Source organism: Urocampus carinirostris, chromosome 9 (genome assembly GCF_059441175.1).
Source record: "Urocampus carinirostris isolate Australia breed hairy pipefish chromosome 9, RoL_Ucar_1.0, whole genome shotgun sequence".
In the NCBI taxonomy this organism is placed as follows: domain Eukaryota; kingdom Metazoa; phylum Chordata; class Actinopteri; order Syngnathiformes; family Syngnathidae; genus Urocampus; species Urocampus carinirostris.
Genome location: NC_142357.1, coordinates 20,474,379 through 20,489,579, shown reverse-complemented (window position 1 = coordinate 20,489,579; position 15,201 = coordinate 20,474,379). Strand labels below are relative to the sequence as shown.

General features: G+C 42.9%; 1 protein-coding gene across 1 annotated transcript in view; it reads left to right on the top strand.

The window, feature by feature from the left end:
• Window positions 1–15,201, top strand: part of fat4 (FAT atypical cadherin 4) — a 142,436-nt gene that overhangs the window by 118,491 nt on the left and 8,744 nt on the right. Inside the window, exons 7-14 of the mRNA XM_088344351.1 lie at window positions 254–434; window positions 1,640–1,890; window positions 2,155–6,504; window positions 8,378–8,482; window positions 8,616–8,923; window positions 12,166–12,251; window positions 13,505–13,684; window positions 14,002–14,126. Coding sequence (XP_088200477.1) covers window positions 254–434; window positions 1,640–1,890; window positions 2,155–6,504; window positions 8,378–8,482; window positions 8,616–8,923; window positions 12,166–12,251; window positions 13,505–13,684; window positions 14,002–14,126 — 5,586 coding nt within the window. The remainder of the gene's footprint in view (window positions 1–253; window positions 435–1,639; window positions 1,891–2,154; window positions 6,505–8,377; window positions 8,483–8,615; window positions 8,924–12,165; window positions 12,252–13,504; window positions 13,685–14,001; window positions 14,127–15,201) is intronic.

Sequence of the window (15,201 nt, the reverse complement as noted above, 5' to 3'; positions counted from 1 at the left end):
TTCATTTCAAATCTCAAGGGAACCTGAATGTCAATGCACACATTTTGGCCTGCAAAGCCGACACTACTGGCGGAACTTACGTCCAGCCAAAATTCTCTCTCAAGTACTTTTTTTTTAAAAAATGCAATCTTGTTTAACTCAGATTTTCTTGCAAAAGACTAGAGACATGTGTCGCAAGTCTGTGTCGGAAAAAAATGTAATTTGAAACCTTTAATGCAGTTTGTCTAACTAGCTTCTCTTCCCGTGTTGTCAGGTTCTCCTTCGTTGAGCGGAACAGGAACAGTGAGCGTTCTGGTGGATGACGTCAATGACCACATGCCGGTTTTCTCCTCAACTACCTTTCACACCACTATCGCTGAGGACGCTCCAACTGGGACCGATGTTCTTCTGGTGAACACTTCGGACGCAGATGTGGGCCTCAATGGGGTCATAAGGTACCACTTAGATTGTGATGATAAATTATGGGGTGTAGCTGGTAGCCTGAAGTGCATGCTAGAACTGTAAAGACATCCAAAACAGTTGTGCCAGGAGTTTCCAAATTTTGGTTGGGTTTTTAGTTCCCCCCACTCCTTGTTATGGTTTTTGGTTCTCAGTTAAACCACAATCACATAACTGCCTCCCTGCAGGGGTTTGCTAAAGGCCCCCTGCCAACCCACAGTCTCTGTAGCCGGACGTTGACTCAAGTCCGTCCCCTCCTTTCTCTGTGCGAACCCCATTGGGTACCCGCTGGGGGGTACCGGGCTGTTCTCCTGTTTCCCAAAACATGCTAATGAGGATGGTAATAATCTATGACAGTACGAGGTGTACCCATCGGGGGGTTTCAGGGGCCTTTAATTGAGACCAGAGCCGGTGACCGGCAGTTAGGAGTTGACATTCTCACAGTCCATTAAGATGTATACAAGATTGTGGACCTTTACAGATCCTTTGAGCTTCTATGTTGCTTTTCCGGGAGTGTTTTGTATTGGTGTCGCTTTCTTGAAAAACATTGTGTGCGACTTTTTGTAAATTCCTGGCCCATTATTTATGTTTGTGTCTGAGCTGGAGGAAGATGTACAAGATGTACATTAACAGGCAAGTGATGTGCCCATTGCAGCTAGTTAACTCTAGTTTTGTCTCATTGATATAAGAAGAGTGAAATCACCTTTGTGTTGATCATACAATGTAACCTACTGTATAATTTACATTATTTTAGATGTTTTTGTGTAGTTTATAATTTCTTGGGTACATAAATTCCACAATACATGTTTAATGTATTCAGATATGTATTCTGTTTTATCAAATATTTATTGTATTGAATAAATGTAAGCAACAATCAATCATTAATGTGTTATTTAAAAAATAAAAAAAAACTTCTACATGCATTTTGTTATTTGTATTTACGTTGTCAGTGTTTGGATGTGATGTTAGAAAACTGAACAAATACATATAGAGTGTATTTGTTTGAAATAAAAACAATAAAAACTTCAACTACTCAGAAACGCGAGTAGTTGAAGTGTAACACCGGTATAGTGTATGCAGATAGGTGTATTTACATCTTCATTTTCTGAATTTCTTATTTTAATCCATACTTTAATGATGTTATCATGTACTTAATGTGAACTTCTACAAATTTCTCTCTTTTACACTCTTTGCAAAATAGCTACAGTTTGACCGGCGGCCATGGGCAGTTCTCTATCAACCCGGCGACCGGACAGATTATTACAAGCTCCCTGCTGGACCGGGAGGAACGAGCCAATTACCAGCTGCTGGTGGTGGCAACAGATGGAGGGCAGCAGCAGGGACTGTCCAGCTCTGCCACTGTGTCTGTGACGGTGAAAGACATCAACGATAACCCGCCGCGCTTCCACCACCACCCTTATGTAACACACATCCCCGCCTCTACAATGGCAGGTAAATGTCTGCCAGTTATGCCATAATAATGCCTATATGACTAAAGTATAACCATTGTATTTAAAATAAAGTTCCACAAAACTCATTCATATCCATTCCTTTTATTGTAACATAAAATTAAATGTAATGTATACATTGTATTTTTGGAGGAAACATATTTTAATTGACCAAATTATACGGCACGGCAGGATAATATGCGTCAGCAGAAATCAGACATACATATTCCTCATTTTGCTCAAGTGCTCTTACAATCTGTGTTTTCAGGGTCTTTGGTCTTTGCCGTCACTGTTACGGACGAAGACTCTGGTTCCAACGCTCAGCTGCATTATTCCCTGATAGGACGCAACTCGGACAAATTCAAGATCGACCCTGTTCGAGGTGCCATAACCGCCAGCGAGAAGCTTACCGGCACCTCTGAGGTCACCCTTACGGTTAGGGTCAAAGATGGAGGAACCAGCCCTAAAACTGACACAACCACTGTGACGGTACGCTTCGTCAATGGAGGCAACTTCCCGGTCATCAAGCTGAAGGAGCATATATTCAATTTCCCTGAGAGTCAGCCAACTAATCACCTTGTTACAACGGTGACGGGTTCTTCTAGGAGAGGCGGGCTGCTGTCGTTCTACATCTCCAGCGGTAACCTGGATAATGCTTTTCACATTGACCAGCTTTCTGGAGACTTAATCATCAGGCATCCGTTGGATTATGAAAACATACAGAAATATGTCCTATGGATAGAGGCCAGAGATCAAGGCTTCCCACCATTTTCATCATATGAAAAAGTGGAAGTCACTGTGCTGGATGTAAACGATAATCACCCGGTGTTTGACAAGGACCCGTTCCGTGCTGAAATACTGGAGAACTTGTCGCCTCAGAGGGTGCTTATTCTCTCTGCTATTGATCTGGACAATGGACCTAATGGCCAACTAGAGTATGCCATCATTGAAGGAAACAAAGAAAACAGCTTCAGCATCAGTCGAGCTACTGGTGAGATACGAACAACCAGGCCGCTAGATAGGGAGACGGTGGCACAGTACACATTAAAAGTCAAGGCCATAGATCGAGGTTTGCCACCTAAAAGCTCCATTGTCAAAGTACAAATCAGTGTGTTGGACGTGAATGATAACGCGCCCAGATTCTCCAAGATCTTTAGCGCTACAGTGGCGGAGAACGCTCCTGTAGGTTATACAGTCACTCAAGTCACCACCACAGATGAGGATGCTGGAGCTAATGCTATCAGTCGCTACTCAATCACAGACACAAGCCTTCCGTTTACTATTAATCCAAACACAGGTGACATTACAATTAATAGACCACTAAATAGGGAGGACAAAGACCATTACATTATCAAAGTGTCCGCCCATGATTCGGGATGGACAGTGAGCACAGATGTCACTGTATTCATAACAGATATAAATGACAACTCTCCCAGATTTAGCCGTCCATCGTATTACCTTGACTACCCTGAACTGAAGGAGGTGGGCTCCTTGGTAACGCAGGTGTCTGCAACTGATCCTGATGAGGATTTCAATGGGAAAATATTCTACTTTATTCGCTCCCAATCTGAGTTTTTCAGAATCAATGCCAGCTCCGGAGAAATATTTGTCAAGCAACAATTAAAATACCTCAACTCGACAGGCACCAACAGTCTGAACATCAACCGCCACAGTTTTATTGTCACAGCCTCAGATCGTGGACTCAAACCCTTGATGAGTGAGACAACAGTCATTGTAAATATTGTAGACAGCAATGATAATCCTCCAGAGTTTGATTCACTAAGTTACTTTACTCCTGTCACAAAGAGCGTCAAAGTTGGCACCAGACTAAAAAGAATTGTTGCATATGATAAGAAAGACTTTGGCCTCAACTCTGAAATTGAATACTTAATTACCGGAGGGAACAGCTCTAGTAAATTCAAATTGGATAAAATGAGCGGCTGGGTCACTGTCGCGTCACCTCTTACATCTGACATGAACAAACTTTTCTTAATGGACGTCACAGCCAGCGACAGAGGAAATCCGCCTTTGTCCACACAAACTACAGTGAAAATTACAGTCACAGAAGAAAACCATCACACACCTGAGTTCTCACAAAGCCAAATCTCCATTACAGTGCCTGAAAGCCTTGTTGTAGGAACTGCAATAAGGACTTTGTCCGCCAGAGACAAAGATAAAGAAATGAATGGCCTTATCAAGTATAATATTACATCTGGCAATAGGGAAGGGTTATTCGCACTTAATAGTAGAACAGGGGTGTTATCCCTTTCACAGCCTCTAGACTTTGAACTAAAGCAGCAACATGAGCTGAGAGTTTCAGCCACCGATGGTGGTTGGATTGCGAAATCCAGCTATGTCACCGTCACTGTTCATGTGACTGATGTAAATGACAACCCTCCAATGTTTGATCCAGACGAGTACTACCCTATCGTACAGGAGAATGGCCCAAGTGGCACTACAGTAGTGAAAATGAATGCAGTTGACCTTGACTCAGGAGCTAACGCAGTCATGGCCTTTGTCATCCAATCATCTGACAGTGACCTCTTTGTAATTGATCCCAACACAGGCACCATCACCACACAGGGTTTCTTGGATTATGAGGCCAAACAGGTCTACCATTTGACAGTAAAAGTGTTCAACGTCCCAGATGAGGAACGCTGCAGCTTCGCCAATGTCAACATTCAGCTAAAGGGAGCAAATGAATATGTACCGCGATTTGTCTCAAAAGAGTACTACTTTGAAATCTCTGAAGCTGCTCCAAAAGGTACCATGGTTGGGGAGGTTTTTGCAAGTGACCGTGACCAAGGTGAAGATGGAGTCGTATACTACATAATTTTTGGAAAAAGTAGGAAAAAAGGCTTTGGCATCAATGAGAGAACAGGACAGATTTATGTCACAGGTGTGCTGGACCGTGAGAAAGAGGAAAATATTTCACTACGGGTATTGGCCAAAAATGCCGGAGCTATTCGTGGGGCAGACATCGATGAGGTTTTTGTGAACATCACGATACTAGATGCCAACGATCCTCCAGTCTTTTCTCAACAACTGTATGATGTACAATTGAGTGAAGGTGTCTCACATGGTGGTCTGGTTACTTTTGTGCGAGCCGAGGACTCAGATTCTGTCCCAAGCTGGAGCAGATTTTCTTACTCCATTGCGCCTGAGTTTGATAAAAAGGTTTTTACTATTAACCCCAAAACAGGACAGGTTTCTGTTGAAGCTGTGCTGGACAGAGAAACCACGCCTGTGTATAATCTAACCATTTTTGCTGTGGATACTGGCACACCTCCTTCTACTGGAAGCGCTACACTCATAGTGAACCTGCAAGACATCAATGATAATGGTCCAAATCTGACAACCAGGTATGCTGAAGTGATGGAGAACCAGAAATCTCGTACTGCGGTCACTACTTTAACGGCCTCCGACCCAGACTTGCCACCTAATCAAGGACCCTACATATACAGTCTTCTTAACTCGGGCTCTGTAAACAGTTATTTTAGTCTTAGTCCAACTGGAATACTAACCACAAATCGGGAGATTGACAGAGAACAGATTAGTGACTTTTATCTATCTGTCGTGATCAAGGACTCTGGAGTTCCTCAAATGTCCTCAACAGGAACCATACACGTCAAGATCAACGATCAAAATGACAACCCATCCGAGCCAAGATCAATGGAAATCTTTGTACACCACTTTGGAAACATATTTCCTGGAGGTTCTTTGGGAGATGTTAAACCCCAGGACCCCGACATTCAAGACAGGTTCCACTGCTCCCTCATTCCAGCTTCCTCCGCACTGTTTAATATTCCAAGTGGAACATGCAACTTAATCTCCAAAGCTCGTTCGACAGATGGAAACTTTGAATTAACCATCCGGAGTAGTGATGGTGTGCATGGTCCAGTCAGTAATACAGCACGAATCCTATTCATGGGCTTCACAAATGCCACAGTCGATAACAGCATTTTAATCCGTCTCCAGTCTCACGGAGTTAGAAACTTCCTGACCGACCATTACCTTAGCTTTTTACGCATCGCCAACTCCAAACTCGCAGGACTCGGCACCGGGGTCCTGCTTTATGGTGTGTTTGAGCTCAACAACCAGACTTTCCTGATGGCAGCTATCAAACGAGGACATGGACAATACGTGAACCCCAGCGGCGTGGCCACATTCTTCCAGAGTATCAAAGACATTTTGAATCGACAGAGCGGCGTGCAGATAGATGCTGTGGACCCTGATCCATGCATGCACAACCCGTGCCTGAACGGGGGCAACTGCAAGCGGCGTCTCACTGTCGGGCCCGATATGAAAACAGAAGAAAGCATCCCAGTGATCCTCGTGTCCAACCAGCCACTGCTGCCTTATGCTTGCAGCTGTAGGCCAGGTTACACCGGAGCTGTCTGTGAGACAGACGTAGATGAGTGTCAGCCTTCCCCTTGCCACAACGGTGGCACTTGCCACAATCTGGTGGGGGGCTTTACTTGCTCTTGTCCTGAAGGCTACACTGGCATGGCGTGTGAGAGGGACATCAACGAATGCCATTCCAATCCATGCAAGAATGGGGCACTGTGCCAGAACTTCCCCGGCGGATTCAGCTGTCTCTGCAAATCCGGATTTGCAGGTACCTGATATACAAGCACCACAGTTACATTTTCAATTCTTACCGCTACACTATAGAGACTGAAACAAGGATACACTCTCCTACAATATTTTACCAGCTGACATCTCACACTCCCAATAACAACATTTGCTTTCAAGTCTGAGGTGTGAAAGTCATAGTTGCCAGAAACACTTTTGGATTGGGGCCCAGGGGTGAATCTTGGGCAGCCATGTTTGCTTTAATAAAACTGACGCTGTGAAGCTGACCCCGCTCAGACTGAAGACTTTGAGTCTGTATCACATTGCGTCATGTGCCTACACAGAGCTGACCACACACAGATGCAATTATCCAGCTGTAATCCAACTGTGTACTGTATGATCTGTTAATCACAGGTCTGAGCCCTTGACAAATTGGCAGATTTATACTAGATCCAATCGGACCTTAATGTTGAAAAATTAAGGACCACTCAGACTTTTTCTCTTGGATAATGGGGGGTTTCTGATTGAACTTACTTAGGGCACTCATTCGATAGGGGCTCATTGTAGGGCTCCACATATGAAGACATTTTCAAAGCCAGGCAATTTTCTACATTTGATTTATATCCGTCCATTTTTATTATGGTAATGAAAAACAAACACATCTTAAGGTTTCACTAAGACAAACTACCCTTCTGAGGAAATGCACCAGTGGACTTACAGTAGTTTGCATGCCCGCCACATGAACTTTTGTCTTCCTGTTTTCCCGGGCTGATTTTTGGCTGCTAAATCACTCTCCATTGAAAAATTTATCATCAGGATTTATCTCTGCAAGTGCACCCACAAAACTTTGCACCTTTCCCGAATGTGCCTTGTATGTTGCAGTGGTCAGAAATGTCAAATGTCTGAGTCTGATGGTTATGATCAACGTCACATTCCCCCATTTTCATTTCAGCACCTCGTGTTCATTTTAGATGTTTGTCTTTCAGTACTGTAACACATTACTCTAGGAGTAATTGGATCCCTTGAAATATTTGATGATATGAGTCTGCCAATTATATAGCTTTTTCTCCAATGATTATTTTGAGGAATTTAGAAGAGAAACTGTGATTTGAAAGAAAACAAATATATACAAGGGTAGTTAGAATTTAACTTTTTGTTCGACGTTCGCGGCTTCAGAGCTTGGTGGTCTGTAATGGTCAATTTTTTTTTTTATTTTTTTTTGGAAGGGGCGTCGCTACTTTGCAGATGATCACTCTTGCAGGAATCCCCCTCGGCCGACGACCCCTAGCACCGCGCGCCGTTCTCGTTTCCCGGCGCGCGGTTTTGGTGCAGCTTCCGCTTCACCGCCCCCCTAACCCCACAGGTCCCCCCTACCCCTTTCCCCCGCGGCCGCCCGTCCGTCGGCCGGAGCCATCGAGGGTTGTGTAGCGCCATGTAGAGCCATCGCGGCCCGAGCGGGAGACGCCGGGCGCCGGTGTTGTGCCCAAATCCGACTCCAGTACAAAATCCTCCCCCCCTCGCGTGAACGCGCATTCTGCTGCGCTTCCGACAGGCCGGCCTCCGCGCTGAGAGCCCGACCCGCTCGGCTTGTCACGGTGTCGTGCGTATCGTGCCCGAAAATACCTGCGCCGCGGGTTAGGGGCTCGCTCGCGACCCTAATAAGGATAAGCGGTGCAGATAATGAGATGAGAGTTTTTTTTTTTTTTTTTTTTTTTTGAAGGGGCGTCGCTACTTCGCGGATTTTCACTTATCGCGGGTGGTTTTGGTCCCCATTAACCGCGATAACCAAGGTCTTACTGTAATATGATTTGCTTGATACCAGATCCTGCAAAGTGAGCTTTCTGTAACTCAGCCTTTAGGGAAGTTGATTTTCTACCCCTCCATCCATGATAATGTGTGTTGTCTTGTGAACCCAGGCAAAACATGTGATTCCATCATCAATCACTGTGAGTGTAACCCATGTTTTAATGGCGGCTCCTGTCAGAACCGGGTGGATGGATATTACTGTCATTGTCCATTTGGTGAGTAACTCTAGTGGAAACCCAAGTCTAAACCCAACTCCATTCCATTGAATTTTCAGAGCTCAAATACAAGATTGATTCTGTTTTGGCATCATAACTTAAAGTCATCCACCATGCTTCTGTTTGTTCTCAGGTGTTTTCGGTAAACACTGCGAATTGAACAGCTACGGCTTTGAAGAGCTCTCTTACATGGAGTTCCCATCGCTGGACCCCAACAACAACTACATTTACGTGAAGTTTGCCACTCTGAAGAACAATGCTTTGCTCATGTACAATCACGACAACCAGACTGGAAACAAGGCAGAATTCCTGGCCCTTGAGATTTATGAAGGACGAATGCGCTTTTCCTTCAATTTGGGAAGTGGGACCTACAAACTGATGACCATGATAAAAGTGTCTGACGGGCAGTTCCACACAGTTATCGCCAGGCGGGCTGGAATGGTAAGACACTTTAATGAGACATATATGAGGTTTACAGAAACAGCCTAATTGCGTCAAAGGAAGAGGACCACAGAATCGATTGCAGTTTATGTCCTGAGGTTTCCCGGATTAGCGGCAGCCATCTTGTTGTTTGCACCATCAGATAATTGCAGCCTCTCAGACCACTCGTAGCTCATCTTACTTTATCCATGGTTTGTAATTATATTTCTATGGCCCTGTTTGTGATTTAACACACATGGATCTAAAACTTCCAAAAATATTGAAATTGTGTCTCTTCAATGAGAGACTTCAACCCGCCAGCCCTGCAAGCGGCAAGGAAACCGGGGCGAGCGTCCATCAGAACCCTGTCAAAACTTTTATAAAATAGGCGTCCCACTGGACTGCAAATCTCTCTTACAGAGCATTGGGAATTTAACCAAGGGGCCTGCTAGATGAGTTGGGTTTGTCAGTTGGGCTGAGTAATAGCTTTTAAACCAATAGCAGGGTTTTGGAGGTGGACAACAGCACAGATCTTTAAGTTGCAAGTGAGCCAGTCAGAGATTAGCAGGACAAGATAATGTCGCATGCCACACCCAATGCCTCAAAGACACCCAAATAAAATCCCATCAGTTGAACTAATACTTGAAGATAAAATGTTTGATAATCTAGCTTGATTTAGTTGCCTTACGTGGGTGACGCTGCTATCCGTTAGTTAGTGTGTAAAAAGTGTGAAGCACATTGTAAAGCGCTTTGGAGGTCTTAATTGACTTGAAAATATAAATGCAGATCTTTTACATTTATGTTTAAAAAAAATAGCAACCATTTAGTATTAGGGGAAAAAAAAAGAATAATAACGTTGATTGTTGAAAGGGAAAACAGTAATCAAAAAGAAACGCCTTACAAGTCAGCACATATTTTAAAAGGAAACTAGCCTTCACTGTGGTTAATAAAAAACAAAAACTTTTTACTGATGTCTTGAATTGTCAACCCATTAGAATCTATTTCTAAGACAAAAGAGTGAGCCACATTGGTACTTCCCACTTTTTTCTTCAGCTAGACACAATCATGTTGAGGTTTTTGAGTTTTTCCTTGCCTTCATGTAGGTTTTAGATCGGGGTGATGGTGTAATAATAGTCTGTGGTTTGCAATAATCTGTGGTCTGTGCAGCCCTTCGAGACTTCCTTGTTAACATGTTAGTTACTGGAGGTAGGATTAAATAGACTCAGTCAGAAACTAAAATAATCATTTTATTACACAATGACAATGGCCAAGCACTGGTGAGCTATTTTTACAACTGGTCCACGGGAACCTCGGATGTCCTCAGGGGGCACTGTGGTGCCCGCGGGCAGTACGTTAGAGACCCCTAGACTACTGCAAGATTCAGCTTTGCAAAATGACGCCTAATACTAATCCAATCGACTCATGTTGTTGAATGTACGCCTCATGTTTGGCAAGGTTAGAAATGATTTGGGCTGCGGATTAATTGTGTTCCAAGGTTCCACGCCCGTGTGGTTCGTGTTTACTCAAAAATCCAGCTGGGCTGTAGCGCCAATCTCCTCAATTTTTTGAATATTTTTTGTACTTTCACACAGTTTCGAGAGCTCTTTTTTCTGTCACACTCACTAAGTCATTTTCTCACTGAAGCACAGAGCCGTGACCACGACTCTTTGACAGCCGAAGAAATGTTTAGCGTACCAGAGATGGTTTTCACCTTCCCCACATAAATTTGCTGGTTAATCACTTAACACCGCAGTAAACGATCAGGCCTCAATAGGTGGCCTTGCTATAAGTACTCCTGAAACAAAACTGTAGATATGTGCACACATTTACCTCATCACATGTTAGTTTTGGTCAGTTGGGTGATTTTTTTATGTGAGAAACAAGAAGACTACATGTTTGAAAATAAGAAAGGGCACAACCTGGTATTGAGACTAAATTAAAAAGTGAAATAAAGATGATTATGCGATTGGAACATTGAATGTCTAAAGTGCAATTTATATTCCACAATAAGAGATTCAAACACCACCTTTATTATCACTTGTGAGAAACCAGCTTCGAGTAAAGCTTCGGTGATACTTGCAAAGTTAGTCTTGTTCTGATTAGGGTAAATATAAGGTGGTATCAATCAATATTAATACCAATACTCTTCCCTTAAAATGCCACGATCATTGAAAAATAGAATTCCCATGCTTGACTTACATCATATTTATGATAAACCCAGCTCAACAATTTTAGGCACTAAAAATGTTTAATTTCTTGCTTAATGACCACAATTCAAACTTTACAAGGAATATCAAGAAATATTTGTACTATAACTGTTTTAGAAAAAAAGCAGAGAATTGAATAAAAAAATCAGCAATGTAACAAAAACAAATACAACCATGTAAACGTTTCAACTATAATTTCCAGTGCACACTCGTTTTTAAGATGAAGTCATCCGGTTCAAATAGTGTAAATAATACAATACAAAAACCTTTAAAAGTATAAAATAATAAATACTTTTACTACAACAATTGTTACAAAGCAAAAGTCAATGGAGTAAAACCCCCAAAATGTTGATGTAACGAATATCCTCTTTTGCCATTGTGACAAGCAATGTACAGGTTTTTGTTCAGGAACTGTAACATGTTTACATTTTTGGTTGCCGCTCATTGCTCTCTGTAGTGTAAACTATTCTCTATGTGTTTGTATAAATTTGCCACAGTATCAGATCACTTTTCAACACAATCTACACCTGGCATTGCCCTTTTCAGTTGTTGAGAAAAAAGTCCACGATAGGCTCCACTTCTGATTTTCCTCTGTCATATTTAGCTTCTGATAAGGGTCCGCACATAGATGTGGCCCTCTCTTCTGCTTGGTAGGCCAGATGCAGAAGAAGTACAGGCAGTGAGAGGTGCTAAAAGGTTGCCTGTCAGTCACACAAGCGGACATAAATGAATGGAGTGGCCAAGGGCGCTGGGTGAGAGAGAAAACGACTGCGCTATCTACATATAAAAAGTGGTGCTTTGAGGAATTTGGGGAGGGGTGAAGTAAAGATCCCAGGACAATAGAATCTGATCCAAGTACTTTAGTATAAGTATTATGAATATCAATGTTTGAGGCACTTTGGACTTTTGACGTGCAACAACTGCTACACACAATTACTGATTTTGAGTCTCTGCAACTTTCATGACTTTTGGGAATTAAGTTTAGTGGATTTGTATGGGGTAAATTCCCATCCCCACCTCGTCCCTCTACACACCTGACATTTGTTTTTTTGGCAGGCCGCCTCATTGACCGTGGACATATGCGGCGACAACCAGGAACCGGGCTACTGCGCTGTGAGCAACGTGGCTGTTCACACTGACTGGTGAGACATATCCCAAACATCTAGGATTTTTTTTGAATCTTTGGAAGAATCAAATGTTTTGCGTTCCCTTGTTATACAGTCAAGATCGGGCCTAAAAAATCCAGCCCGACCCGGGCTGCAGGTGTTGAAGCCCGAACCAGTCCAAGCCAACGAGTTAACTGGATTTGAGAGGCCGAGCCAGAAACAAACTCAAGTTTTCATATTTTATTTGCGAGGACTCAATAGAAGATGATTTATGCCAAAAAAAACCCTTGCCTCGCACCTGTTTTCTTGAATATAGGTTCGGGCTCAACTGTTACACAAATTTTGAGTCTCCTTGTTATATTTTCTTCTCCTCTGTGGCATAGTAACTCACCCCAGAAATAATCCAAGACACATTTTCCATCAGCCTTTCTATTTAACGTTTAGTTTTTCTTTTCTTTTTCTTTTTTTCATTGTTTAAGTTATCCCGCCAATAACTGTGGCAGGAAAATTGCAAAGTAGTCAATGATGGATCTAACAGTGTAATTTTTGTGTGGTGTAAATGAGTTTTTCTTCATCCTGGCTCGGCCATTGTCTCATAACAACTTGCAGTCGTTGTGCCGAGTGAGGTAACCGTGTAAGCTCTCTTTGCCAAGTTGACATAGGCCGACCGTGCCAACTTGTCCTCATATGAATCTAAGAAAACGATTTGCTTCTCTCATCAGTATGTTTCTTGCAGCGTGAACGTAATCTTATTCGTCATTCATAAGGAATGATTTCAAATGATTCCAATTTCACAACTAAAAGGACCGTACGTTTTTTTGTAATATTTTAGCCAAACTTTAAATAGATTACAATATTTTGAATACAGTAGTAAAATGTTTCTCCAAGGTTAATAAGTAACTTGCGCTTTGAGGACTGAAGATTTAGTCTTTGTAACAGGTTTGACTCGTGAAGACTCAGTCAATTGAGATAACTTCATCATGTTTGTTAATTAATTCAGTGCTGTTCACAGCTACAGATGATTTTAACTAGCTTAAAAGCAAGTATGTTAAAACCAAGACCTTGATGAGTGTATGCATATAAAGTGTATTGATGTGCTAAGATCATGGTGGGTTGTCATTAAGCTTATGAAAAAAAATATTTTGAGGAGTCTGATTTTCTTGGTTGTCCTATAAGCAAAGCAAGATGACGTCTGACTTTCCAAAAGTCACGTTGTCTGTCGTGATTTTTCCTTTCGTTGCATGTCAAAACTATGCCAATGTTTGATTGTTTATCCTTTGTGTGTCCAGGATCCTGGATGTGGAACCCAACCGGCTGTCAGTGGGTGGTGTCAGGTCATTGGAGTCGGTCCTTCACCGCCCTGGTCAGGTCGCCACCCACGACTTTGTGGGCTGCATCATGGAGTTGGCTGTAAATGGTCGCCCGCTGGAGCCCAGTCAGGCGCTGGCATCGCACGGCATCCTTGACAGGTCGGCAACCCCCCTTCAACCCTGCTACCCTGACACCCTTCAAAAATGGGGATTTTATCCTCTTGCCATCTTGTCTTGCTCACTCCCATCTGCCCCTCTTTCCTCTTGCTGTGGGACATCTGCTGAGCTTTTGCAGACTTTCTTCAAATCTGAGGGATACCAGAACCCCTCTGCAGACATTTTATCTGTGGACGTTACAGAGAATCTTTTAAGATGCTAATTGTCGAGAACTTCTTTTCCAGAGAGCCCATCTGCTTCTTTTCGTAGAAAATTCGTTTGCCATGTCAAATTGACGGATCTGATTGTCTTTTTTGTAGATGCCCAAGACTGGAGGCAGCCTGCACCGCCAACCCCTGCAGACACGGGGGCACCTGTTTGGACAACTGGTCTTGGCAAAAGTGCCAGTGTGTAGACGGCTTCACTGGCAAATACTGTGAGAAATGTAAGTCTCTGTGCCTTTGAGGTGTCTTCAGAGCACACTTAATTATGCTTTCAACATTATTAATGATCCCCCTTCATGACTCATCGTATTGGTCGTCTCACTAGCTGCCTCAGCTTGGCTTTGTTTCTTTAGTTATAGAAATATCCAGGATGACAATTTTAAAAATACCAGTGATTTTTTGCAGTGTGGTTGTTGTGTGTCAGCCTGGCAATTTTCCAGCTTCAGCAGTGGAAGCGAAGGAGGGGCATTTATTTGACATTGCAGACTGGAAACATACTTTTGTATTGTAGGCCACCAGACAGTGGCAAGGTATTGGCAAGATGATGGTGGAAAGTAGCAACAGTTTTTGGGGCAACATTGTTCATGGCGCCAGATGGGATTGCCCAGCCTTGTATTTGTGGATGAACACTAAGTTCGCAGGGTATAAAATTTGAAGGTATTGGCAGCAGCATGAGCCTACTGCTTGAACTTCAAGGGCTTCAGAAAGAACCCTGCTGATTTTAAATACGTCTCGCACGCAACTCACATGGAGATGACCAAGACGAGGCTTACTGAACAGTGTGCCTGACAGCTGTTTGTCTTCTGCGTCCTCTTTCTTATAAAGACCCAAAAGAACAATGTGGGGTGCAGCTGTGCATCTTTCAGCGCCTGGAAAGGTGAAGACAGAGTGATGGTATTGACACAGCTGGTGGGAGTTCGCTTGCCTGGCATTGCCGTGTAGACAGAGATATTGCTGTTCCGTCCGTGTGAATCTTACCTCATAGGCTTTGGAACCTCAAGAACGAATAAATGATTCCTGATATTCCCTTCCCCACCACCAGAGTGGTTTTATTTTCATCTGGTAGGCTTCAAACTATTAAATTAGGTTAAGTCACTCACAAACTGATAAATTATTAAAGTGGTTGATATTCATCATTAAAAAAATTCAAGTTGAAATGAAATGACAAAATAAGACAGTATTTCATGTTCTCCTCTAAACATGCACCACTTTTCGGTACTTTGGTCTTAACTGTTCCGCACTAATAGTTTTCTCAATAACACATATCCCCCCTTTTTGGCCCACAAACTTCAGTTA